Raw genomic sequence first — 27,957 nt, 5'->3', positions numbered from 1 at the left:
CTGGGGGCAGTCATGTAAAATAGCTCCTGCCTCCAAGTAGCTTCACGAAGCAGAGGAAGGAGACTGGGACATCAGTGGTTATACCACGGGGTAGAAATGTTCCATTAGTAAGCAGAAATAGGATGTTGTGGGAACATCATGAGAGGGAAACCATGAGTCAAAAAAAAAATTTAAGCTTGAAGAGAGACACAAAAGAGACTACTCAAAAAAAGCAAAAACAATTTTAATAAAGACAATGTGTGCCTTCTAAAATCAAACACATTTAATACGTTTATAATACACTGAAGTTGTATCTTGTTCTTTAAAATATCTTCTCTCCAAATGACTCTGAGCCTCAATCATGAATACAGGATGCATGAAATTAAGTATATTAATATAACACAACCACTTAGTACTCTATACAGTACATTATTTACAAGACTACACAAGGCACACAGTTCATATAAGTTAAAATGGGCTATATGAAGTGTTCTCAGTTTTCAGGTATTTATCCCTGCCAGCCAGGGTGAACATTCTTTTAACATTATACTTTGGTGTCCTCCTTTGAAAAACGGACATTGAAAAAGTTAAAAATGAGTTACTATATAGGCACTGATGTATGGAAAATACACTCTGTGTTTTTACATATCGAAAGCTGGAAATACCTTTAAGCCACATATATATTTAGGCTAAAAAACTGGACACTGAACAGTTTGTGAAGAATGGAAAGCCTCTTGACCAACAATTCAGATGAATATAATTCAACTATTTGCTGCACTACTAGTTTGCTTGTTAAATTAATTGCTCTGAAACCCTTTGGTTGTCAGGTACCAAAATAGTTTTGAAGTTAGAGAACTGCTTTCCCACTTAATTCTTGTGGGTGGCCCAATTCCCCATGATATTCACAGCTGAGAAGTATTTTTATGCATTTTTATCTTAAGTGATAAATCAGGAGCAAATTAAATCCTGTCTCAAATTTAAAAAAAAATGCAAATCACTCTTCAATGACTTCAGACTGTAGGTATGTAAGACAGAGACTCAGCTCCACATCTCGAATGCTGCTTTTGCTGTCACCTCTGTAACAGACTGAAATGTCTATCATTACATCAGGATTGCCCAATCTATTGACCGTGTAACCTAATGAAATAGGGATAGCCCAATCTAATGCGTATCAGATACCGTGCTTCTAAAGTCAGTCAGTAGTAGTCCTTTAAAGCAATTTTATTCCAACAAGTCAAGTATAAAAGTCTTTGTATTATATGCATACGTTTACAAAAAGCACTTCAAGGATGTCTGGTCAAACTAATGTCAGAAAATTCCAAAGTCCATACATTTTGTCCGAATTTAATTATGACAGTTACAATTAAAGCGGTAAAAAGCAAGACAAACAAATCTTGGTCTTTCTTAAATGATTACAACCTCACTCCTTGGGGGAATACAAGTATTGTTGTGGGTTGTGCTTGGTTTTAGACAGGTGTCATCTGGGGCCATATGCTAGAGCAGTTTCAGATTTTTTCATTATCATCGTTGTTGATTTTCTTAAATGCGACTGGGCTTGCTTGTTTCAAAGAAGTCTTAGAAACATCTGTGTGCATGGTAGACATAGCTATTGTCTCATAGTCATCATCCCGAGACCGGAAATCACAAAAGTTAAAGAAGAACTGTAAGTCTCTCTGGAAATTTTTGTTCAGAAATCCATAAAATATGGGGTTGACACAAGTGGATATCATTGCTGTAAGATGGCAGAGCAAGAATAGTAGATTATGGTTGCACGTAGCAATGATCTGATGATTCCAATCAAACACAGTGTTAAAGATGGTAAGAGGCAGCCAGCAGACCGCAAATGCTACCACAATGGACAACAGCATGATGTTGATTCTTCTGGTTTCACTGGACCTGTACTTATTGTCTCTCATCTTGTCCATCATATTGTTTCTCCTTTTTAAGCGTATATATATCTACAGAGAGAGAGAAAAAAAAAGTTCAAATAGAACCACCAAGTTAATGTGGAATTCTGTGGAAAGAAGGTTAAAATGGAAATGGCAGGGGGAAGTTTTCTTACCTTGAAGTAGCAAATAAATATAAAACAGAGTGGGCCAAAATACTGCAGCATCAAGAGGAGAGTTGTGTAAGACAACCTATGAGAGTCCGATGGAAATTTATCAAAGCACACGTACTTGTCCTTGAACGCGTCAAGTGTCACGTTCTGGAACGGTTCATCGGTCAGTACTTGATAGATGAGAAAAGGTAGAGAAGAAACCACAGCAAGGACCCAAATGACGGCAATACCTACGTAAGCATGTCTGTTATTTGGTCTCCACCCTCGTGGGTTGATTATCAGCTGATGTCGCTCCACGGCGATGAGAACCAGAGAGAAAATGGACACAGTGATCGAAACACATTGCACAAAAGGATTCAATTTGCACATTGCCTCACCAAAAACCCAGTGGTCCATTAATGTGTAGACAAATGTGAAGGGGAGACACATGATGGCAACAAGCAAGTCTGAGAAGGAAAGGTTCACTATTAGGATATTGGTAACATTTCTCATCTCCTTTTGTTTCAAGATGATTATGATCAACGCCAGGTTTCCAGAGACTCCAAGAATTATTACAGCTCCATAAGCAAGAGCTAATGTAAATATCATGGCCAAGGGCAGATGGCAATCATCACTTTCAAAAGCCAAAAACTGGGAATTCTCTGAAAAATTACATAGGATTGAATGATTTTCAACCTGGGACATTAATGTTGAATTCATTTTGATTGGTTTGGTTGTTATAGATTATTCTAGACAAATGGAAAATATGTTTCTTCAAAGCAGATCAAATATTCAGCTTATTCTTATTCTTCTTCTTATTCTTACAATCCATTTATGAAAATTATTCTGAATTCTTCATTCCCTTGAACTGAACAATCTGTAAAGAGAAAATGACCAATGGCATTACTAATTTCACCGAAGGCAGTCAAAATGACTTCTGACTCACAGTGCTGTTTTAAGTGAAAACACTGAAATAAAGAAACAAAATGTAATCTCTATAAACACCTTTTTTTAAAAAAAAATAGCAGAAACACTGCCAACATTTTGAGGAAAACCTCTTCTAATATTTTTAATTGGCTAGCAACTAGCAATTGACTACATTACTACATTTTGACTCAGCAAAATACAGTAGTCTGTAAATCAGTAAGGTGTGTGTAAATCTCATGCCCAAAGTCTTATATAAACCACTGTCAACAGATTCCTAAATATTGTAAAAAATGAGCATGTAAAAAAATTTAATGTATGGGTTAAAACATAAGATATGAAACAAAGAAAAACAGCAAAAAAACCACATTTCCCTAATTCTTCCTCTTATATTAGAGAAATGAGATAATTCACTAAGTTGTACTAACAGCTCCACCGTACACTGAACTACTCTTTAAGGCAGACATTATTTGGCACAAGTATATTCCAAAGGAGATGACCAATACAGTGCAACATGAGAACTTTGTCCTATGAAGGACTGTGGAAGGGAGATGTCTAATCCAGAAAAGAATAGGCATGGTATAGACGTCTTCTCATATCTGAATGGGTAGCATGCACGTTAGCAAACTGGGCTTAGAATATTATGTCTGACTACATAAGCTAGAAACAGGACCAAGGGAAGTATATTAGTGTGTATTAAAAACAAAACAAATTTCACATCACTATGATGTGAACAGAAGTTTAATCAAATGAAATCAACTGCCTGCAGAACTATGGAGCGCTCCATACACAAGAGTCTGTAGCTACTACACAAAAGACTTCTGGGGAGCTCTTGCATTGTGTAGAAAGGAGATTCAACTGGATAACGCTGAAGTTCCTTCTAACTTTTAAGATTCTATGATTTTATTAATGTCAGAAGCTTTCAAAGGATTTCTAAGGTTTTATACATGTAAATATCCTCCCTCCCCGCTAGACTGTATACCCACACAATGCAGGGGTCTACATTTTAGTGGTAATTTTGATCTTTCACAGCATTTTGTGATGCAAAGACTCTTTTCTCACCAACAGGACAAATTACAGACAATGGTGGTTTTTTAAAGTTAAAAGCTCCTTTAAAAAAAAAAAATCTGATTTCCTCTAGATTGTTAAATACATATAGGAGATTAGGGATTTCTTATGTTAATTAACAGGCCATTGTGCTTGTGTTAAGAAAGGGAATTGCATTTGTTTCTTTTTTATGTGAGAATAAAGAAAATCATGCAGATTTACTTCCATTTCAAGGAGGTAAGAATTTAATGAAACATTTGCCTTTTAAGTGACACCTCTAATGAACCTTTTTTTGAGTGTTTCTGCTTTCTAGAACATGAGGTGTTTTTTATTATAAAACCACAATTTAGCTTTATAAAACTGAATAAAAATAAAGATTTCCTACATTTAGAGAGAATGAAACTATTAAGACGAGGAATGATTTCAAGTGTAAATGTTTTTAGAAGCATGGTTCTCCCCTCCTCTGTGCAACAACCAGTAAATAATGACTCTTAAACTTAATGCAGTAAATTCGGTGCCTGGGTGGCTCAGCTGGTTAAGTGTCTGACTTTGGCTCAGGCCATGATTTTGCAATTTGTGGATTCAAGCCCTGCATAGGGGTCTGTGCTAACAGCTCAGAGCCTGGAGCCTGCTTCAGGTTCTGTGTGTCTCCCTCTCTCTCTCTGCCCCTCCCACCCACCCCCCCCAAAATTAAAAAAACATCAAAAAAATTAAAAATAAGTAAATAAAAAATAAACAAACTTAATGCAGTAATTACCATTTTTCTCTCAAGAATACCAAAGGCAGAGAGATAACCTCTGTCTCTTAGTGTCTGAGAACAAACATTGGAGAATAATCTAATCTAAATAATTATCTAAAATATCTAAATCTAAATATCTAATCTAAAATAATTATCTAAATATCTAATCTAAAATAATTTCTTTTTTTATTTTGGAGAATTTATCATTTTTTTAATATTCATTATTTATTTTTGATAGAGAGACAGATCACTAGCAGGTGAAGGGCAGAGAGAGAGGGGGGACACAGAATCTGAAGCAGGCTCCAGGCTCTGAGCTGTCAGCACACAGCCCAACACGGCGCTCAAACCTAGGAACCGTGAGATCATGACCTGAGCTGAAGTTGGACGCTTCACCGACTGAGCCACCCAGGCGTCCCAATAATCTAACATTTCTTTGAAAATTCCTCACTGAAGAATGCAAGAAAATTTTGCGTACTTCATATTCAGTTTGCTATCGTGATAGTCAACATGACTTAGTGAACTGTGAGTTTCTCTTCATTATTTAAAGTGAAACTCGCATGATAGAAAAGTGTATCCTCTTTATCCTATGACTTCTCTTGGTTCCCTGTCACTAAACACCACCAGAATCCTGGACTAAGACACATATGAGTACATCCCTCAGCCTGACACTTGACGACCTCTACATTTTGCCTCCCTCCTTGTTCCAACAGCCCCATTGTGAGTGCTCTTTTCCAGGTCCTCACAGCCCACCAGGTGCCCCCCAGCCTGTTTCAGCCTCCACATTCATCTTCGTCTCTGCCATTGCTCTTTCCGGCTGTTCTGTCTCACCACCAATCCAAACTCTACTCATCTCTGAAAGCATCATTTAGTGCCCTTGAATCCTTAACTGGCTCCTCCCAATTATGACATAACCTCTTTTAGATAGGCAGTGTATATACCTTGTAGGACTTCGCAAATGTTAGATTTAGAATAAAAAACCGTGTTGACTGACATAGTAGGTGCGTGGCTGAAATAGCAGGTTCTTGGGTGAATTAATCCTAACATCAACAACTCAATTCTGTCATAGTCCTTTTAACAAGCAAGATGGATGCTAATTATAATAATCATTTTATTAGGTCAGGTATATAGGGGAAAATGTTCCACTGTGTGTTAAAAAAGGAATTGTTTCTGAAAAAATTCATTAATCCAATAAATGTTTATTGAACACATTTTGTTTTTGTTTTTAATGTTTATTTAGTTTTGAGAGAGCGAGGGCATGAGTGGGGGAGGGGCAGCGAAAGAGGGAGACACAGCATCTGAAGCAGGCTCCAGACTCTGAGCCCTCACCTCAGCACAGAGACCCACAAAGGGCTCAAACTCACCAATGGTGAGATCATGACCTGAGCCGAAGTGGGATGCTTAATCAACTGAGCCACACAGACACCTCTTGAATACTTATTCTGTATCAGGCATTGTTTTAGTGGAGACAACAGTGACCTCATGGAGTGAGTTTCCAGTCTTGTGGGCAAAGAAAGCCAAGAAAAAATAAACTGGTAAAAGGGATAGTATGCCAGATGATAAGTATTCACGCAGAAAAATAAAGCAAGGAAGGGGTTCTGGGGTTGTCGGGACCTGTACTTTATTACTGGGTGGTAGGGAAGGCCTCGGATTGCCTCAAAAGGTGGCATATGAGCTAAAACCTGAAAGTGGTGAGTGGGGAGGCCATGTTGATATGTCAGCGACTGTATCCCATGTGGAAAGAACAAAGGCAAAATCCTTGAGGCCAGAGTTTACCTGGTGTATTAAACACCAATGATAAGTAGGATAAGTAAGAGAGAGACTAGTAGGAAAATAATTAGGAAGGGTAAGCAGAAGAGGAACAGATTATGTAAGGCCTTATTCCATGGGACAGTCTGACTTCTTCTCTGAGAAAAATGAGGAACCAGTGGAGTCTTTGGCAAAGGTGTAAAGTCACAGGCTTTGTTTTACATTATTACTGTAGCTGCTGCTTTCAACAGATTTAAGACAGGAAAGAGAAGTAGGGAGATTCATTAAGAGGCTAACACAATAATCCAGATTAGAGCTAGTGGAGGCCCAGACTGAGGCGTTTACAGTGCAAAGGAAGAAAAATTGAAAATTTAAATCCATTGACTTATTTTGACAAAATTCCATACATACTGGAATTAATGTAAAAGTTTTCAAATTATTACAACTACAGGCTACAGAGGCCACTTCCTGCAGATGGTTTTAAGTGAATATACTGAAATTCAACTCTGAACCCTCTGGAATTACATTTGATGGACATGCTCTGTGAGGAATAGCAGTCTTTCTATTAAGTAGATGCTAATTTAACTATACAGAAAATGCAAACTATTTTTTAAGTGTTTGCAAAGCCTCTTTTTCTAAGTGCATGTTGGGTAGTCATTCCAGTTTGGTAAAACCCTTCTGCACTGGATAAAATGTGTATTTTCGACCTACCTTAGTATAATTTCAAGAAAGAACGGCTGTCAGCAAATAATACTCAGAGAGAAAGCATTCACATAATCTTTGCAAAAGAAAAATAATGACATTCACTATTCTGATATTTAAAATAAGATATGCAACTAAAGACATTGCAAAAATTAAAAGTTGTTAAATCTCAATATAGCGGTCATGAGCAATTAGAGACAAAACAGAAATACTACATACATCATCAGATGGAAAATTGGCCCCCTTCCAAAGGGAAATTTCCTTATCCTTTCCAATTGGAATGCTGGTCTTTCACTGCTTGCTGTTCTTAGTGCTGTTACTACCTGAAAATACAGGGTTTCTGGTCATAACCTGCAGCAGATAAATTTTTTTGTATACTCACAACTGGCTGTTCACCTTATGTGTTTGGAAAAGAAATGTCAGCCTTATTACATAGAGCCTCCCAAAGTTACTGCTAGTTTATCTACATGAGTTACATAATTCTCTGTTCCTTCCTCTCCCAGGAGGGCTGGTTCAACAGACAGCTGCCTTAAAACCATAAGGAAAGAGACTAATAATGCAGTAGTCACCCACCGAAAAGCACTTAGTCTTTAGTCATAGGTGGGGTACTGGGCTGGACAGCTTTCTGCTCTCTTTACCAGGAAAGCATTCTAGAGTCTTGGGACTGACAGATACTGTTTCTCTGTCCAGGTAGTGACAAGCAAGCTTTCCATTTCCCCCATGCCTGGGGGCCACCTAGTGAGATATGCTTTTTTCGTAGGACCCAGGTAAGCATGGCAAATGTGAACGATCTGGAAAAAAAAAAAAAGAAAGAAAGAAAGAAAGAAAGAAAGAAAGAAAGAAAGAAAGAAAGAAGGAAGGAAGGAAGGAAGGAAAGAGAGAGAGAGAGAAAGAAAGAAAGAAAGAAAGAAAGAAAGAAAGAAAGAAAGAAAGAAAAGAGATGTCAAAACACACTCCCTCTTTGCCCTCCCCTAACTTTTTCCTGTGCTCCAGCAGTTACCAAAGAATGAAATGGGCTGGTTAAATCAAAATTCCTGCTGCCACGTTTACATGCCCACCTTTTTTCATACAGTGTAGTTAGGTGAACTGCCCCCGATTTTCCTCATTCTTACACTTCTGGCCCCCTCTTCCATTTGCCAGCCATCTATCAAGGTCTCTCCACCCGTGATGAGACTGGCAAACAAAGCATCCAAACCAACCAAAAATAAAAGAAGCACAGCCAGTTCTCTCTGGACCAACTTCAGTTCTTAAGACATTCGCCTGTCTACCTGGAGAGACCAACTGAACACTCTTAAGCCACCTCTATCTACCTCCAGTCCATGCCCAATCTCTTAACCCTGCCGGGTCCCATCATCGCTGTTCCAAAAGGAGCTAAAGAGTTGGATGACTGAAACTCAGAAATAAAAGGCTAGAGCTCAGAGTGTCTACCGGGGCGCAGCGACAGACTGGAAGGGCCCAGCACCGACGGAGCGGGGCTCCATTCCAGCCCAGACGCAGGGAACCCACAAGTGTCTGGGGGCGCCGCGCCTGAGCTGGGGTCCGCGGGCCCCCCGCGGGACACGTGCGGTGGGACGGGGACCAAAGCGGCGAGTGGTCACTCGCCAAACCCACCCTTCCTCAGACAATCCCAGCCACCGGTTCCCTCCGCTCAAACTCCAGCGCAGCCTCTAGCGCAGCCAGCTCCAAAAAACCGTGGAAAATGCGCGAGGTCAAGGGAAGACAGCCTTACGAGAACCCGAAGAGGCAAGAACTCAGATCCCCGTCCGGAAATCCTCGCGGAGCAGGGTGCACGGATGCCGCCAACTCCCGGTTACGAACGTCGGCCCCCACCCATGGGCAGGGCTCTTGGAGTTGTCCGATCATCTGCAGCACCTTGCGACCTACCTGCACCGGGAGCCCAACTGAAAAGCTGACTCCATGCCCCACCTCAGTTTCCCAGAGTCAATTCCGGGCACTCGGCAGGTCTTATTTCCTTCGTCTTTCATCCTCCACCCCCTCAAAAGTCCTTAACAAGGTGTAAACTTGAAACTTACCCTCTGTTGGATTCGTCGTTTTCGCCCGTTTATTAAAGCGGGAAGAATGGTAATGGAAGGGATAGAGCCGGGAGAAAAGATCCGCTGGTATTTCTCCTGCTCAAATCCTAAAGATTGATGAAGATAGGAAGAGACGCCCCCTTAAAGCCGAACTCCACCTTATCCCCGGATCACGTGACGGCGCCCCGCGAGTAGCGCCTGCTGCTTCCCCCACAAACACCTCAGCTTGGGTATACTCTTCGGGGGTGCGTTGCCTAGGAATTCTGGAAGGAAGAGAAATTAAACATATCCACACGTTGTTAAACACAGACGCACGGTGCAAAGGAAAGTAAGCACTCATCCCCACAGTCCTGGACTCCCAGGAAAGCAAGACAATGTCACAGGGCTTTAGAAAGTCAGAGCCACTGTTTTCCTTTGTTTGCTGGTCAGTGCCATCTTGTGGCCGAACTTCTACCCGGCTGAAAAGCTGGAGCGTCAGCCCAAGTCAAGACTGAAAGGGGGTGTTATTTAGGAGAAAAGGAAATGTGAAATTCACCGCAACAATGTTACTAATATGTTCCTTGCTTTTTTTGGTGACCTTTGTATATTTCTCACACCAGTACCGAAAAGTTTTTTGTTTTTTGGTTTCTTTTGCCCCCATTTTAAAAGCGAACAAAGAGAAGACCTTAAAAAGCAAAAGTAGCAAATCTCGAATGAGCTAGCCTGGCCTTTGTCCTTCTTTCTTTCCACTGAGAAAATGCAGTTAGGTTTGTTCCCAGTGCCTAGCTGCTTTTTTTAGGGGAGCACGCTGAACGGAACATTTCCCTGGTGGTCAAAAAGTCAATGCCATTTCCTCGGTGCTTAATCTACCCTTGTACTGAACGTTAGGAAGAAAAGAATGGAATGTACACAGAGTGCATTGACGGTAGCAAAGCCATCATGGTGCCCGGTGATTCAGGATCACTACTGATAACACTGATCTCAGATGTTGTACATAGTTGTATTCCACTCTGAAAAACCAAAGTTGTGTATTTCACTCACACTCACATACACACATTATTTCCTGGTGAGGATGAATAAAACTTCTTCCAAATCAAGCTGCCAAAAAAAATAAAAAGTGCTCCTAATAAAGATACAGGACACTGCCTAGGATATGCATAAAAGTTTTGTTACATAACAACTATGATTGCATTGTCTTCAAACCAAAAAAAAAAAAAAAAAAATTCCAAGACAAAGGGAATGACCTAAACTTTACACTGTTAAAATATGTTTTCTTTCTCTGGCAAAATAAACAGTATTTAAAGTTCAGTATAAGTCATAGCTCATTTATTTGTATAGTGTGGTAAACATCTGGTTTTTTTTCCAGGAAATCTAAAATATTTGTCATTAGACATATTTTTATATAGTTGAAAAGGGATTATGATCAAGATTTAAAATATCGTGGTCATGTAATAAATAAACTACAATAGATGGGAACATACATTTTACAAAATCCTACTACTGGTTAAACAGAGTAAAATGGCAAGTATATTTTCCTTTATTCTTTTCTTTGTTTCAACTAAGGATGAAAATATAAGGCATAATTTAGGAATTTAAATTCTTTTAAAGAGCAATAACTCTAGGTTTCTAAACACCTGTCTACTCCATTCCCTCAAGTCACATTCTGAGAAGCAAGTTTGCCCCAAGGTTTTGATCATCAAACTGGCTATTTTTATTCTGCTCCAAGAATTACAAATGTAATAATTTAATTCTCCATGAAGAATACATTTTCATGTAAACATTTGTGCCATGTCAGCAAATATTTTGGAGCTGAAAATACAATCTGGACTCATTAGACACTTTCCTTTCTGTATTTCCCAACAATGCTAAGAAAGTCATGTCTGCAAGAATGCCCCAAATAAACATGGCCATTGTATTTTACCTTTCTAACTGAATTGCCATAAAGTGTCCCCCATAAGGCAAATTCATAAAGCTGCATTCTTGAAATATTAATATTAAATACCATTCTTTGAAAGTTCATTGGTCTCAAAGACTTTTCTATGTCAAATTCTGTAATGCAAAAACAAGTTTTGAAATGCTCACCAACAGCAGCAAATTGTATAATTCTCCAGGAGTATCATTTACTAAGTACTTTTTCAAAGTGTAAAATGTAAAATAAAATTAAATTTTAAAAAGTGTAAAATCAAAAAATTCAGGATAGTATAATCACCTAATGCAACATAAGATCCTCTTATATAATGTAATCTTATGGAAGGTTTCAAATAGCATAATCTGAGTTCCTCAGAAGACATGTGTTAAAGAGTAATGTGAATTCCTCAAAAGATGTATTAAAGAGAAGATATGTGTGAAATAAAGAAATTCTTTTTCTACTCTTAAATGAACAGCCAGTTTTATACTTTCTTATTTGGAATTCAAACTAGATAAAACCTCTTCGCTAGGGAGAGAGTTTTCCATTTTGTGTATTGCCTTCTGAAATTTCATAGCATTCTGACCTATAAACCATGACTAGGAGAATTAAATTAATGACCTGTTCTCATGTTCTCTTGGGCAAGTCTTTTGTTCTGTCATTTAAACAGAAGAATAGGCTTTCCTCATTAAATCTCTGTAGACCTTAGTTTTATCATCCAGAAAATGGTCTGGCCCTTTAAATTGCATGATTCAATGACTGCCTAGATAAAAGTGTATCACTCTACCTGCTGCTGGAATTTATCCATTGTAACTACTTTATTGGTCTCTTGATGAATTTCTGCTCCAAGAGTTAATTAAAGTTTCTAAAATGCTATTAGGCCTTGATACAGGAAAATTGTCATAAATTATCGCTCAGCTAAATCTTGATAGGCATTAACACTACATAGGAAAACTAGAACGTAGATGATATTGTAAGGAGAAAATTCCACTGGGGTAAAACTTAATATGAACCATGCTGGTGAATCAGTTCATAGTCTATGCATTAATTAGGTGTCAGTTTTTCCTTCTTTCTGTAACTTACCTATTGCATTTATTTGAATCGATGATGTCACAGAATATAGATTGCAACATTATTTTATGGACCACTGAGAAAGAGAGAAAATGCTTCCAGTAAAGCAATGACACACAATCGATTATAAAAGAATCTCAAAGTGAGAGTACTAAAATATTTTTTTAATAAAGTCCTCATCTTAAAATCAATGAAATATAGGGGGTAAAGAGTTTTGACTAAATTGGTTAGTACAATCAAATCGTCAATACAATCACTTAATTCAATTGGATTCATTGGACTAACTAATTAAGAATTATTAATTGTTTTTGGGACTTAACTAGCAGAAAGGAGTGCAAATTTTCTTTAAAATGTTACTATACAAGTATGTAGGCAAACAATTCAATATATTCCTTGTGTAGAGGAACTAAGTAATATTTATGGATTTGTTCTTGATTAGAAATGGGAATGAACTTCAAGAAAGTTCTCATTCAGTCACATAGCCCACAGATTGAGAGTATCTTTTTTAAATCTGTTAGAATAAGACTATAGAGGACTAGACTCTTAAAATTATTTAGTAAATATCCAAATATTTTACTGTAGATCTCACCTCGTCAGACACCCTTCAGACATTCAACAAAAGTATAATGTTATTTTACAAAAGTGTCACATTATGTATTTATTACATGGTATAATGAACAGAGCTTGCCATTGTTACTATTATTTGTTTTGATTTTTGTCACTATTCACTTCATATCTCCTCTCAAAGACATGGAGTAGGAATAGCTGGTGAGAAGGACAAATGTGAACACTGCCTCTGAAACTTGTATCGTCTATGACAAGTATGTCTGACAGTTCATCTTGCCCCACTCCCCAAATCTCAGGCTTAACATTAGACCTTTTCACAACACTTTGCTTAGGTAAGTATCCCTTCTTCATTCCTTTGTTTAAAGTCTAGCTGTTGCTTTTCTTTCTCCAGATACATATAAATCTACAAAGAGGAAAAATATCTAAAGATGGGCTGGGGTATAATCGGACTCTTCTGAACCCAGGAAATCGCTTGGCTACCACTCTCTACTAGCATAGCATATAGGTGAAAATAATGCAACTGCATAGATTATTGAAACTACACACTCAAAACTTTCGTTGAACCTTAAATATCACCCCAAAATTCTTGGGCTTGAGTGACTTCCCATGTCTCTCCTTTTAGAAGATATTTCAAATTGTCACATTTCTCCCCTAGTCTCCTACCTCATATCCCATTTTCAATGGACTCCCCCTTCCTTCTGAATTAAGTAAAAATGATAGCGTATTTACTCCCTAAATTCCATATCCCTCATTTCAGCAGTGAATCCTCTCTCCCAGCTGTTTCAGCCCCCAGGCTTTGAGTCAGCCTAGCCCACTGAGTTTTCCCAGCTGACACCCGAAACACCAAGTGACAGCGACAAGCCACCACCATTGTGCTCTCCCACTCAATCCATGAGAATAAATTCCATGAGTGAGTTGTTGTCTTATTCCACTAAATTTGGGAGGTTTGTTACACAATAATATAAGTATAACACCTGTTTATTCAACAACTCCGTTTTCTTGGCTCAATACTAAAACGAAAACAAAAATAAAATTGCTCACTCTTTCATTGTAACTCCCTCACCCATGTCATTGCTTTTGTAGTTGCTTCTCTTTCTGGTAACTTCTCCCAAAATAAAAAAAACATTTACTGTCCTCTCATTTGCTCCTCAAATATGGCCCACCTACCCACCTCTGCCCATAACACCAATGACCAAAGCCCGTGGACACAATTCAGACTTTATTATATTTATTCTTTATGTTGCATTTGACTCTTTACACCATCCTATGCTCTTGGAATCTTCTTTTCCTTTGACTTCATGAACTCCACACTGCAGGCTTTACTCATCCCCTCCTGGATGCTCCTCAGTCTCCTCTCCCAGGATCTGCTGTCTCTCTCTACTTCTTTAGCTGTTTTCCTTCCCAGGACCCTACTATATAAATCGGCCCAAGATGGCACATGTGTATTAGCTTAAAGTGGCCCCCATATTGTTTTCTTCTTCACAGCAGGCTACGACGATTAGCCCAAAGCCAGACAGCACCAAACTCAATTTCTCACACATCTAATTGCTTTAAATTAATTTTAATATGTATCTTTTTAACCAGTTAGAATCCATCTACTTTTCATACTCTGAGAAGTTGAACCCATCATGTGTAAACCAGAGATGAAACAAATCCTATCACCATGACAGATACCAAATTGTTGCTGCCCTTTGGAGCTTTCTGAACCAAGTCTCCCCACTTGGCCACTGAGGGATGTCACCTAGATAAGTAAGCCCACTCTCTATTTTCCCATTCTCCCCAAGAGTCCCCTGTCCTATCTCTCTTCTGGATGTAGCACCCCTGGATGAGCTGTTATCTCTGGAGGCACTGTTGCTGGGAGAGACTTCCCATCATGCAACTCTGTCCAAGACCACCACCCAAAAAGGCTTGTGTGTTACTGCCTTTTGTGGTCTTGTCTCTTCCTTGATTGACCAGACATCCCCAAATTTATCATCTCATTCTTAATCTTCTCCTTTTTTTAAACCCTTAATGCATAATCATATTCTTTGCCATCAATTACATGCTTGTATACTCATAACCCTAAATCTCTCTCTAGAGGACAGATCTCTCTCAGGCTTCATTGGCAAATTCTCTTCTCAGTCAGTAGATGGGATCTCAGTCATTGTCATCATCTCTATCCCTCAAACCAGAATCTAAGAATTGTCCCGTGTTTCTCTCTCACACCCTCAAATTCAGTTGCTCACACATTCCCATTGATTTTACCCCCTAAACATGTCTCTGATGTGTTCTTTCATATCCATCAAGCTGTACTTCTTTGTCTGCAAAATGGTCTCTCTGCCTCAGTGGCTTTCACAGCCCTCCAGTAATATCCCTCCCCAGCTTAAACAGTCGAGTTGCTCTCTGAACCCTTCAAGTGCCATGTCCTTTTAACCAATATTTTCAGTATCATCCTCCACCACTTCCCACACACTCAGGCATACTGAACTATTTGTATTTCTCCAACTGGAACACCCTCTCTCACCTTGACGCTATTTCCCCACTTCTTACTTGCCCATCCCTGCCATTTGGAGCTTTAACTTTCATCAATTTCTCCTCAAGCTTCAGTTCAAGGATCTTGTCTACTATGAAGCCCTCTTTTATATCTCTCAATCTCCCCAGATGCCCCCATACGCTGAATGTGTCTTATTTATATTCCGGCAGGACTCTAAGTTTATTTCTAACACAGAATTTAGTACGCTATATGTAATTAATTATTTATTTGTACACATTTCTGGAAGGTAGTGGCTACTCTTTTCATCTCCTTAAACGCACAGCCCAGAATTCTATCTGGTGTATCATAAGATACTGACAAAAGTTCTCCTGAAGGGCTGAAGAACAAGGAATAAAGTAGGATAACGCAAACTATGAACATCACAAACCAAACCCATTTGTTCATCTCAAACATTTAAATATGTCTTAGGCATTTTAGTTATGGTGGATTATTGCTATTTTTATACATACACATATTACATGTATACATATACTTTACATATCTGTAAATATTATATATTTTATACATATATATCTTACTGTATACTTGTCTTGATTCTTCTCATATTCTTTATTTTTTTATGTATTGATTCTGCTTTCCCCATTAAGTGTAAACTTGAAAAATGAATCCTACTGCCTTTAAAAATGCATATAATATGTAATGAAAATGTCTCATAACTTTTTCTACTTGCTGAATAATATACTTTTAAAAGCTGAAATACCTGTGAGCGTGATAAGAATAAGAATATGGCAACAGATACATTTTTGAAGAGCATATCATTTAACCGCCATTTAATCAACTTTTGATTCTGGGCTTTTGCTTTGAGCACCTCTTTAAACATTCTTTTTAAAGACTATTCAAAACAAACCATCAAAAACAAACAAACCATTTCTCTTTCATTTCCATTTAAATATAGTAAAGCTATATTTAAACTTGTAAGTATGATTTAAAATACTAACCATGAAAATTTAGCTAAGAAATGGAAATTTATATTAAAAAGCAATATTGGGGGGAGCATATCAACACCACCACTTTTTCTTTTGATTTACAGAAGGGAAGAATATATGGCCTATATATGGATTTACATGATAGAAATATTATGTCTTCTTCTTTTCTGTATCTTGTGCTGAAATTTTTAAAATGATATAATTAGATAAAGAATCATTTGTTGGGGCACCTAGGTGGCTCAGTTGGCTAAGTGCCTGACTTCCGCTCAGGTCATGATCTCACAGTTCATGGGTTCGAACCCTGCGTCGGGCTCTGTGCTGACAGCTCAGAGGCTGGAGCCTGCTTCCGATTCTGTCTCCCTCTCTCTCTCTGCTCCTCCCCCATTCACACTCTGTCTCTCTCTCTCTCCAAGGAAAAAAAAAAAGAATCATTTGTTCATATGTAAGACATCCACATTTTTTAATAAGAATGTATCAAGTATCATTATATAGTTATTATAGCTGCAGGGAAGAGAATGTGCCAGTATAATGGAAAACTATCAACAGTATTTTCTTCTTCTTTTTTTCTAATATGGAGAGGAGAGAAACAATTTCTATGACCATAACATTTTTCTGAAGATCCAAAAAGTGTCTTTTTCTACACATATGTCTATAATGCATACTTCTTAATGGCATAAAGTCATAGGTAGTCAGAGCTCAAAGGGGATTCCATATCTACTAGTCAAAGCATTTCATTTTACAAAGAAAGTGAAGACTAAAAAGGTCAAGTGTTTCGTCTAAAGCCCGGCCAGTAATTTGGAATAAAACCTGGATGAAATCCAGGTGTTCTGGTTGTGTCCATTATACAAATACATTTGTGATTTGTGATTGTATAACTATATATATATGTGTATCACATGTATGTGTTTATGTATTTTTAACATGGCAAATTTATTTTAAAAAAAGAACCATACATCTTGTTTGGAAATCAGTCACTATTTTATGCTTAATGATTTAATCGTTAGAAAATCAAAAGGAAAGATAAAGTGTTGCTTAAGTAGCACAGTGCTTGTCAGAAGAAGGCAATTATGTGTTTATAGTGCCCCCTTAGGACCTCAAAATTATCATCGAATTATCTGGGAAAATGGCTCTATGCACTCGACATTTTGGGTTAATATTTTTTTTGTTTTTGTACCTTAAAACAATTGCCTGTATTTCACAATTATGTTAGTTTCTTGTTTTAAGTCCTAAATATTGATTATATGACAAACTATTACAATTCCAAAGAAATCAATGCATCAATCAGCATCACAAAAACATTTTTGGTAATACCCAGAAATGGCCCTTCCCACATCTTTTAAGAATTAAGGATTTAAATTTACCATGATAGAAACAGTGGCAAAAGAAATGTTCTTTATGAATGTAACATTCTTCATGAATGTAACAAAAATCTTCACAGAAATAAAATGCATCACATAAAGTAACACTATTTTTCTACTTTATTTGTCACCACTATTCCTATATATTCCTATATATCAACATTACATATCATTTGAGATTATGTTAAAGCACTTTAGTATTCATCCTTCACAAATGGTCCCTGTTATTAAAATACAGCAATAACTTTGACAAAAACAACAGACATGTTCCTCAGAGAAATGTCACTCCCAGCATTGTTTGGAGAGTGTTTTATTATTCAATAATTTGTCTTAGGAGTCCGAGTGATTTTAACTTTCACCTTTAGAGATATGCTTTCTTTCATAACTGATGAAGAACCATGAGAACTGGAAAACACCCAGTTTAATTTCGTAGCACGCATAAAATCCAACTTAATTTCCCAAATGAGTATTTTATAAATAGTGAGTAGCAAAAATATATAGAGCAGAAGTGGACATTACTATCTGTGTTCCCAGAGGTAGGACTTTACCTGCTTCAATTGACTCCATAAAATAGGAACAAAATTACTTATTATGGTCTACAAAGAGTGATGATGATTAGTTTTGAATCCCTCCTGGGAAATTTGAAGATAAAAGCACACTGATCTTCATATCTTCCTCTTTATGTAGCATATTGTTGGAATTTCAAGTTGACAGTATCTTAGAAAAAAAAAAAGATTCTTAATAATTTGTTTATTCCATGTATGTTGAATGTGTATTTAAAGAAGAGATTCTGACTCCCTTTTTGAGGCTTGCATGTTTGTGTGTGCAGTGGGAAAGGAATGGTGGGTTAATCAAAATCTCCATCTCAATCACATGTTGGCCTTTTATTTTTAATACTCTAATAATAACAGTTACTTCAACCTAAGGGTTGATATTATAAAAAAAAATTAGTGGAAAAGAAAACAATAAAATCCATCTTGTATTTTTAACATACAAAAGCTTGCACCATAACTAATATTTTAGAAGATAGTCACAATGGGGTTCATTTAGAAGTTGTTTTAAAGACAATGCATATTTGAAGAAGGTATGTATTATAACCGTGCAACGGATGGAAGCATAGACATTTATGTGGCAATGTGTAGTGCAGTAACCATGCAGATGTTGGAGTTAAGAAAGTCTAAGAACCAAACTTTGTTTTCTCACCAGTCCCCCCGTGTTGACATTACCATCCCTCAGCTCACCGACTGCAGGATCCAATGGGCCTGCTCAGACTGACTATTCTGTCAAGCATTTGGGGAGAATGTACTAGAATTCTAGAAATAAAACAGAAAAGAATGGAATAGGAACTGGATTTGCCTGAGGTATTTAAAAGCTCTTGGATGCCTTTCTAGCTGACACAATGACAATGTATAGATCCCTTGGGTGTCATATGTTAAAATTCAGCAGAGAAGAGGCACAAGAATTTCGGTCGACTTCTAGGGAAACCACCAGGGTTTGCTGCCCCCAGAAATTACATTTACAAATCGCCTTGCTCCCAAGAGACATGGTCCTCTCCAGTTTACAGAATGCACGTCCCATTGGATTGCACCAAACACCAAGCACTTGATGCTATGATTGTCACATAATCATTTTCAGTTTTGAAATATACAACAAATACAATCTTCCTCCTGCAAGGCCATGGTCAAAAACATAGGGATCTCTACCTCCAATCTCTTTCTCCAGTGTGTCTCTCCATCCCTCTCTCTCGCCACTCCCTGCCTCTTACACGCACACGCGCACACACACACGTACACGCACACCGGGCAGAGAAGCCTAAAATACCTGCCAACTAATGACTGACAAAAATAAGGCCAACCTGCACCACAGATTGGGAAACACTGAGGATGGGAATCACATTGAGAAGAAACAGAGGGCTAAGTTTTGCGGTGTTTTTTGGTTAATGAGTTGGGTTTTTTTGTTTGTTTTGTTTTGTTTTTTTAAGAAAAAAACCTATCACAATTCTTTATTCCCGAGTCTTCTTTATGTTACTGAAAAGCCCTGGGAAACGTGGATCCCATTTCACCCTCACTCCTCCGCTCCACGCCGATTGCCCACTCCCACAACTACTTCTCCTTAGAAGTGGGAATAAATCCTTTTTCCTGTTCTCCGCGATGGATCAAATTGCTGACCCCTTTGTGTCCCCTGCCCCTCCAGATCAGCCTCTCCACCTAGACTTCTCCCTTGCTCACTCCAAGAGGGTGGGAGAAAGAGCAGCATTCTGTTTTGGTTTTGGTTTTCATTTTTTCCGAACAAAGAGAAAACCTGGGCCTTGAAGCTTTTTCTCAGGGAGCCTAAGCTCTGAGAGGTACCCCTGCACTCCCACATCAGCTCAAGCCTCCGAGTTCACTTCACCAGCCTGGGGACACAACCGGCAAAAATCTCCCAGCTCGTCAAGTTAACTTGGCCTCGGCCAGCAACCAGAGGCCAGGATGACGGGGTACCCTGCCGGGGGCCTGCAGCTTCCTCCTGGGGCCCCAAACAGCAAGGTAGGGGCTGGGATGCCCCGACCCCGGGCTTGGGGAGAAGCTGGCGCGGAGCAGGCGCCCTGGAGCAGGGTCTCTGGGGTCCCGGGAGCAGTCACGTGTTCCCGAGGCGCCTCTAAAACCCCCGCTGCTCCCCGCTCCTTCCTCCCTACCCCCACCACTTTCCCACCGCCACCTTCAGGTCCTCCCCCTGCAGCCGCCGCTCGCTCGGGCGCAGGAGCGACCGCGTTCCCGGGAACCGAGGCACCAGCACCGGCCCGGGAGCCCCGAGGTACGGGGTTCAGCCTCTCCCCGCCGCTCCCTTCCACGCGGGGGTGGGCCTGCAGGGAGGGGCCGAGGCCGTTTCTGGCTCGCGCGGCTAGTCCGCTCCGGGCCCGGGAGCCGCACCCGTGTCCCCGGTCCCCGGTCCCCGGGTGTATTGGGATCTCCCGAGACGGAGGGTGGGGAAGCCCAAGGCAGCGCGGTGAAAAAGTGGGGATTTGGGGGTGGCCGAACAGTCAACTGTTAGGCTTGAAGGGAGAGCAGGGAAGGGACCAAGCGGAATTCTTTAGTGCGGGGCAAGTACTCACCCGGGGTGGAGCTGGCGCTGGCCGAACCCAGGAGGAGTGTCCGGAATCCGAGCTGGGGCTTGGTCAGGAGGAGGCGGGAGGGGGGTGCGCGGGGACCTAGCGCTCCCCCTGGGTGCGAGCCCCGGGTGCAGCCCGGCTGGCGTCCGAGGCAAGGGAACGGCAGCCCGCGGGATGCTCGGCTAGTGCACAGCCCTAGCCGGGCTCTGGCGAGGTCCCGGGGCGCAGTCCATCGGGCTCCACACGGGCAGTTCCACCTGCCGCGCGGTCCCGCAGCTGGCCGCAGACCCGGAGGCAGCCGCGCGCCTGGATTTGCGCTCCTGTTTGCAAGGTGGCCTCAAATGACAAATGCGAGCAATACCAGACATCCATACACCTCGAATTCCACCAACAGGGAATTTTTATCCCCAAGTTCACAGACCTTTAGTTTATCTTTTAAAGAAACTGAACCATTGTGTTGGATCAAAGTCGAAAGACTTGGCCACAGATCATGGAATAGCCTGAGGCTTTCAACAGAATTTTGAGTCCGAATGCAATTTAAAATTTCAGATTTCTCAAGGGAAGAGAAACTCTGCTGTTAGACTTGAGAAGGGAGGGTGGCGCGTGCCTGCGTGTTTGTCAGCTGAGCAGAGCTGTATTTATCTTTCCAACTCAAATTTTGCCAGACTCTGGCTTTAAAAATAAATCATGGGAATATTGGAGAACATGGAATCTCGCCATTGTTCCAGGATGATAGCAAAATCGGCGATAGTTGATATTCTACCATTGCTAGAGGAAAAAAAAAAATTCATGTATTTTATTCTTTTGTGTGTGATTGGCATCCTCTGTGCAAAGATGTGCATTTTCATAAGACAGGAAATTATCTTAACAAAGGAACCTTATTTAAATATATAAGCTGTCTTTTAGAATCCTCTGAGTTCCCCCCTATTCTTTTTAAGAGCTATCTACCTCACATACTTAAAGTCTATTGGGAAGATTTCATTTGTCTCGGTGTCAGATATAGATCGATTTTTATAAGAAAATTACAATATCAGAAAATTACACTAAGTCTACAAAGACTTTTTCACAGTCACCACACTTTGAGGAAGAACTTATTTTTTTCCACTTTTTACTGTGAGGGTTGAAGTTGGATGTACAGCCCTGTGGAAACTGATGGTGAGAGAGAAAACTGGGTACGAAAGAAGAAAAGCTCATAAGTAAGCACAACAAAGGTTTCACACAGTCAGCATCAAGTTTCCTCTAAAATAATATTTCACTTTTCAAACATTCTTTCTGGTTACATCTCATAATTTGCTTAGCACTCTGAGATGAAGGAAAGTCCACATATTGCATTACTTTTATTATGTGTAAAGTATGTTGCATAGGATTGTACAGTGTTCATTATAACACTTGTTGAAAAGCAGATCATTATTAAACAGATTTACATTTCCATTATATGTTTGCTTATTGTGCTTTTCAGGGAAGTGAAGGGGTAAGTGTAAGAAAAGAAATCCTTTGTGGTTTTTTTTTTTTTTTTTCATTTTAAAGTAGTTCCTCTACCTTTGATTTTTCAATTAAAGAAAAAAAAAAGACAAATCTTATTGGACAACTATTTCCTACTGTTTAAAACCTCCCCTGGCTATTGTCAGGGAGGAAGAAATTTTTCTCTGTCCAAAGTTCTTCTAGTTGGACTAAGAATTAAATTTCCCTGAGACAGATTAACAGGAGAAAATCAAATTTAGTTTCCTACCTATGGGGAATCTACACAGACATGGAAATTCCAAAGACAGGCAAAATGAGGCATATGTGTCATCCTAGGCTAAGGAGAGGGGTAAGGGAGGAAAGCTACTAGCAGGAAGGTAGGAGATGCTTGGAAAACAAAAGTTGCCCTGTTATACAGTTAAGTTTCTTAGGTAAAAAGGAATCTCTATAAATAGCTCTTTTGTGGGTACAGGTCCCCTATCTAAAATTTTTTAGGCAGTTGGTGGGGAGGTCAAAGTTTCTTCCTGAGTCTTTTGGGTCTTGATTATTTTCAGCTCAAAATAATCTGCATGCCAATGTGTGGTCCATTTTGGATAGCCTGCCCTGGGTGGGGGGAGCCCTATAAGAGGGCACTTTTAAAGAAATAGCTCTGCATCCCCTTTCTTCTCCCCCTATTTGCAATATCTCTCGTTGTGAGAAGTCATTGGAGCAAAGATTCACAAAATGCTCATTTAGTGCAGAGCATCATGTTAGGTGTCATGTGTATTTTTATGTTTAGATGGGATGGAGCGGTTTGTGTTAGAGGAACAGCAGCACAGTCACACTAAAATAAAATGAATGTTGAATGAATGTTAGGAGAGGGAAAAAACATAAGAAAAAATGATAATTTATCAATCTGTCAATAGGTACAAGTAAGCATCCATGATTTTCAGCAACAGTGTGTTTGTGCCATAGTAAAAAAGTATATCACTAGCAATCAGGAGAATGTCATTCATTCATTCATAATCCATTTAGGGCCTTTTATATCTCAGGCACTTGCAGTCTATAATTAATTACTTGTTGTGTAGCCTTGAATTAACCCCTGGAAATATTACCACATAGTACCTTGTATTCGTTACCTTTATGCCAGAGCCTAGCAGAGCACCTAGCACGTCAGCTGTTCAGTAAATGCTAGTTGAATGAATAAGGGAAGGAACAACTAATCTTAGCTATTCATTAATAAAAGGAGCCTCCCCTTTAAAATTGTATTTAAAGTAGAGTTTTTTAAGGAGGGCAAGAAGTGTTGCCCTCAGTGTTTCCCGTGTCCAGTGAATACTTAGGACGACATTTCCTTCATCTGCTTACTGATAAGGCAGTGGTTTTTATAATGTAATGAACTGAGGATTTTATGGACATGTATTGTTAGAGAAAAATTTTAGTGACACGATGCAATCTGATGTATTTCTTTTACATTTAAATAAAAACATGTTATAAATATTTTTTGCTATTTTAGTTTTATGTTGCTTATGTGATAGCCTTTATGACTGAAGATGCCTCATTTAAAATTTTAAAGTGCTAAACTATCACCATTGTCTATGGATGTATCTTCATTTTAGGGCCATTTGAAAACCTGTCTAATTTCAGTGGTTCCTATATATATGTCTATGTAAAAAGATACACACACACACACACACACACACACACATATATATATATATATATATATATATATATATAGACATATAGTCACACTCTATCCTGAATTTTCCTATATTCCCCAAATGATTCATTTCTATTATTTCAAGGTTGGGAAAATTAAACTATTTTCTTAAGTGATAAATAGCAAGTGTTTACTTAGTATCCTCTATGTACAACATAATTCTCTTGCGCACCATTGCTATCATAAAAAGAATTAAGACGTTTCCTTTATCTCCATTACAGTCCAATGGAGAAGACTGACCACTGCATTGGAGACAATCTGAAGTTAAGCCTCAAAACTCCATTGTTTCTATTACCCCAAATTATGCTGCATTTCCTTTTCCTTCAAAAAATTGTGGAGAGTAATATTTTACTTTAAAGGAGCATCATCCTTCAGTTACATGCCCCAAGAAAACACAAAGCCATTGTAGAATCATCTATGCAACTTCTCTTTTGTCCTTACCTTGGTAGTAGAAAAAGCAATCAGTAACCACAGATCTACAACAAAAAAGGATTGTTTCAAGAAAGTGAGTCAAAAGAAGAATGAATAAGCAGGATACACAGGAACAACCTGTACATGTTATAAGTACAAATAAGATTATAAACAAGGTAGATGAAACCAGGGGTTATCAGAACCCAGGAAATTAGGCAAAAAGGCCAGTCAAGGCTACTTTGATTAGAAGCTCACTAATCCATTCAGAGTAGTTACTGGGAGGCAATTATCTGATAATATGATGAATAAAATGATTCAGTAGGCCACGTGAGTAACTTTTTTTGTTTACATTTTTTTTTAAGTTAATTTATTTTTGACAGAGACAGAGTGCGAGCATGAGCTGGGGAGGGACAGGGGGAGAGAGGGAGGAGACACAGAATCCTAAGCAGGCTCCAGGCTCCAAGCTGTCAGCACAGAGCCCGACGCGGGGCTTGAACTCACAAATTGTGAGATCATGACCTGGGCCTGTCTCTCTATGTCTCTGAAAAATGAATAACCTTAAAAAATAAAAAAATAAAAAAATAAAAAAAATAAAAAAAGAGGACAAGAGGTCCCTTTTGCCTCTTACTGATATATTATAGACAGTTTGTGTTTCATCAGGCAATACTGTCAAATCTCCAATATGTAGCAATAAATAAGAAATACCATTGTGCTATTAATAATATTACATTATTAATTTTGTTTGAAATGAAAAAACTTATTATGGGGTATGATATTGGTATTACTTATACATTTAACTTTAAGATGTAAATTTTCATTCGGCCATATGAATGTATTCAATCTTTTTAAAGCTGAAAATTATTTTCACTTTTTAAATTAAAAAGTAAATAGGTAATTTTTTTTTAAACACTAGCAGACTGCTGGCCAGTGGCTATCCTAATTCATGATAATCTGTCACCTCTTAAAGGACTAAGAATTGATCATGGAATGACTGCCATCTAGTATTGTGCACACAGAGTCAACAGTACAGCTTGATAAACACTTATTAAGTGCCTACTGTATACACCTAAGTCCTGGGGTGATCTTTCTACACTTGAGAAGCTTAAATTTGAGCAAGATAATATTTAAGATACTAGACACTTGTTTGAACTTTTCATTTTTCCATAAATATTTATTTAGCACCCACGATGGTGAAGTTATTGGGCCATGGATTGTGGTAGATGCCACAGTGAATAAAGGACAATTTTCTGCTTTTCCATTGCTTATAAATAAATAAGGGAGGCTGGTATGCATTTTAATTGCATAGCAAAGCAAATTGTGGCATTCGCATCAGACAGCTATAAACAGAGCAGTATGGGGGTTCCAAAGAGGAGATCACATCCAGTTGAGTAGACTAAGGAATACTTTAGCATAGGTGACTTTTAAGTTTGACCTTGATTGAAGTTGGAAATGAAGGAATGTTTAAGGTAAGATTATGTGACTACACCATGAGTAGGCACCGTGACAGGATAAATAATAGCAATGAGCTGTTGTAAATTAGGTATCTTGAAGCTCTTACATATATTTGCCTTTTCCTTCCCTTTCGTCATATCTACATAAATTTAAAAAACAAGGTTTGCTATTTTACAACACATTAACACACCACAGAAGTGATGGTAGGCTTAGATTTACTGTAATTGTTATTGGCTGATATTTGCTGTGCTCTTAGAACCAGTTCAAGACCTCCCAAAACTTTTTTGGGAGATTAGTAAGGTAACAGGAGCAAATTGCAAAATTTAGTTTCCCTCTCAGTGTATTAATTTATAGTGGTCACGTAACTCTTTTTTTTAAGTTGGTAACTAATGTCTTTTTATTCCAAGCAGGACTGTGATATGGATTTAGAGCTCCAGGACTTTTATAACAAGACACTTGCCACTGAGAACAGTACTGGGGCCCCTCGGAGCTCTGATTTCCCAGTGTGGGATGACTATAAAAGCAGTGTAGATGACCTGCAGTATTTTCTGATTGGACTTTACACATTTGTGAGTCTTCTTGGTTTCATGGGGAATCTCCTTATTTTAATGGCACTCATGAGAAAGCGTAACCAGAAGACTACAGTAAACTTCCTCATAGGAAATTTGGCCTTCTCTGATATCTTGGTTGTGTTGTTTTGCTCACCTTTCACACTGACCTCCGTCTTGCTGGATCAGTGGATGTTTGGCAAAGTCATGTGTCATATTATGCCTTTTCTTCAGTGTGTTTCAGTTCTGGTCTCAACTTTAATTTTAATATCAATTGCCATTGTCAGGTATCATATGATAAAACATCCTATATCTAATAATTTAACAGCAAACCATGGCTACTTCTTGATAGCTACTGTCTGGACGCTAGGTTTTGCGATTTGTTCTCCCCTTCCAGTGTTTCACAGTCTGGTGGAACTTCAGGAAACATTTGGCTCAACACTGCTGAGCAGCAGGTATTTATGCGTTGAGTCGTGGCCATCCGATTCATACAGAATTGCTTTTACCATCTCTTTATTGCTAGTTCAGTATATTCTGCCCTTGGTGTGTCTAACCATAAGTCATACCAGTGTCTGCAGGAGTATAAGCTGTGGGTTGTCCAACCAAGAAAGCAAACTAGAAGAAAATGAGATGGTCAACTTAACTCTTCATCCATTCAAAAAGAGTGGGCCTCAGGGGAAACTTTCCAGCAGCCAGAAATGGAGCTATTCATTCATCAGAAAACACAGAAGAAGATACAGCAAGAAGACAGCGTGCGTGTTACCTGCTCCAGCAAGACCTTCTCAAGAGAACCGTTCAAGAATGCTTCCGGAAAACTTTGGGTCTGTAAAAAGTCAGCTCTCGTCATCCAGTAAGTTCATACCAGGAGTCCCCACCTGCTTTGAGATGAAACCTGAAGAAAACTCAGACGTTCATGAAATGAGAGTAAACCGTTCGATCATGAGGATAAAAAAGAGATCTCGAAGTGTTTTTTATAGACTAACCATATTGATATTGGTGTTTGCTGTTAGCTGGATGCCACTACACCTTTTCCATGTGGTAACTGATTTTAATGATAACCTTATTTCAAATAGGCATTTCAAGTTGGTGTATTGCATCTGTCATTTGTTAGGCATGATGTCTTGTTGTCTGAATCCTATTCTGTATGGATTTCTTAATAATGGGATCAAAGCTGATTTAATTTCCCTTATACAGTGTCTTCATATGTCATAATCCCAAATGTTTATCAAGGAAAGAACAAATGTTGGGATGGTCTAAAACACATTCACAATAACTATTTATGTGTAGTAAACACGTTTTAGTAACATGAAATTCAATTTATGTATAAGAGTTCTGGATTTGAATGTCAATTCATAATATATGGAAGATAATTTTCATGTGTTATATATAATATGATGAGTTCATTTAGTTACATAAAGTCAATGTCAGTACACTCTGTAATTTCATTTTAAATATGGGGCACCTGGGTGGCTCAGTCGGTTGAGCGTCCGACTTTGGCTCAGGTCATGATCTCGCGGTCCGTGAGTTTGAGCCCTGCGTCGGGCTCTGTGCTGACAGCTCAGAGCCTGGAGCCTGCTTCAGATTCTGTGTCTCCCTCTCTCCCTGCCCCTCTGTCACTTGTGCTCTGTCTCTCAAAAACTAAATAAACATTAAAAAAATTAAATAGTAGTTATATTAAGTTTCATTTAATCTTGTCTTGTAAACGAATAAATTGTAATTTTTATTTAAAATAAAAGTTATATCGAACCAA

General features: G+C 38.8%; 2 protein-coding genes across 7 annotated transcripts; one reads left to right on the top strand and one right to left on the bottom strand.

Moving 5' to 3' along the window:
• Nucleotides 1–240: 240 nt before the first annotated feature.
• NPY1R (neuropeptide Y receptor Y1) lies at nucleotides 241–20,752 on the bottom strand. 6 transcript variants are annotated; one of them, XM_058720993.1, is made up of 6 exons: nucleotides 20,640–20,752; nucleotides 12,177–12,240; nucleotides 9,209–9,471; nucleotides 7,395–7,498; nucleotides 2,042–2,894; nucleotides 241–1,937 (listed from the first exon to the last, which is right to left on the bottom strand). In XM_058720993.1, exons 5-6 carry the CDS (start codon nucleotides 2,735–2,737, stop codon nucleotides 1,485–1,487), a joined length of 1,149 nt encoding a protein of 382 aa, XP_058576976.1. In that variant the 5' UTR covers nucleotides 2,738–2,894; nucleotides 7,395–7,498; nucleotides 9,209–9,471; nucleotides 12,177–12,240; nucleotides 20,640–20,752; the 3' UTR covers nucleotides 241–1,484. The 6 variants fall into 6 exon arrangements, with proteins under 6 accessions (XP_058576976.1, XP_058576975.1, XP_058576977.1 ...); XM_058720992.1 differs by lacking the exon at nucleotides 12,177–12,240; XM_058720994.1 differs by lacking the exon at nucleotides 12,177–12,240 and having other exon boundaries at nucleotides 9,209–9,315.
• NPY5R (neuropeptide Y receptor Y5) lies at nucleotides 20,010–27,957 on the top strand. The gene is made up of 2 exons (XM_058720989.1): nucleotides 20,010–20,341; nucleotides 26,070–27,957. The coding sequence occupies exon 2, from the start codon at nucleotides 26,079–26,081 to the stop codon at nucleotides 27,417–27,419; it is 1,341 nt and encodes a 446-aa protein (XP_058576972.1). The 5' UTR covers nucleotides 20,010–20,341; nucleotides 26,070–26,078; the 3' UTR covers nucleotides 27,420–27,957.

This window comes from Neofelis nebulosa, chromosome 3, assembly GCF_028018385.1.
Source record: "Neofelis nebulosa isolate mNeoNeb1 chromosome 3, mNeoNeb1.pri, whole genome shotgun sequence".
NCBI lineage: Eukaryota > Metazoa > Chordata > Mammalia > Carnivora > Felidae > Neofelis > Neofelis nebulosa.
Note: the sequence above shows the minus strand (reverse complement) of the source record. Positions and strands in the feature narration are given on the sequence as shown.

Bases quoted from the DNA above. Each gene is read 5' to 3' on its own strand.
- NPY1R (XM_058720993.1), bottom strand. From the start codon at position 2,737: ATGAATTCAACATTAATGTCCCAGGTTGAAAATCATTCAATCCTATGT. The intron at 1,938-2,041 runs GTAAGAAAACTT...CTCTCTCTGTAG, and splicing joins TATTTATTTGCTACTTCAAG to ATATATATACGCTTAAAAAG.
- NPY5R (XM_058720989.1), top strand. From the start codon at position 26,079: ATGGATTTAGAGCTCCAGGACTTTTATAACAAGACACTTGCCACTGAG.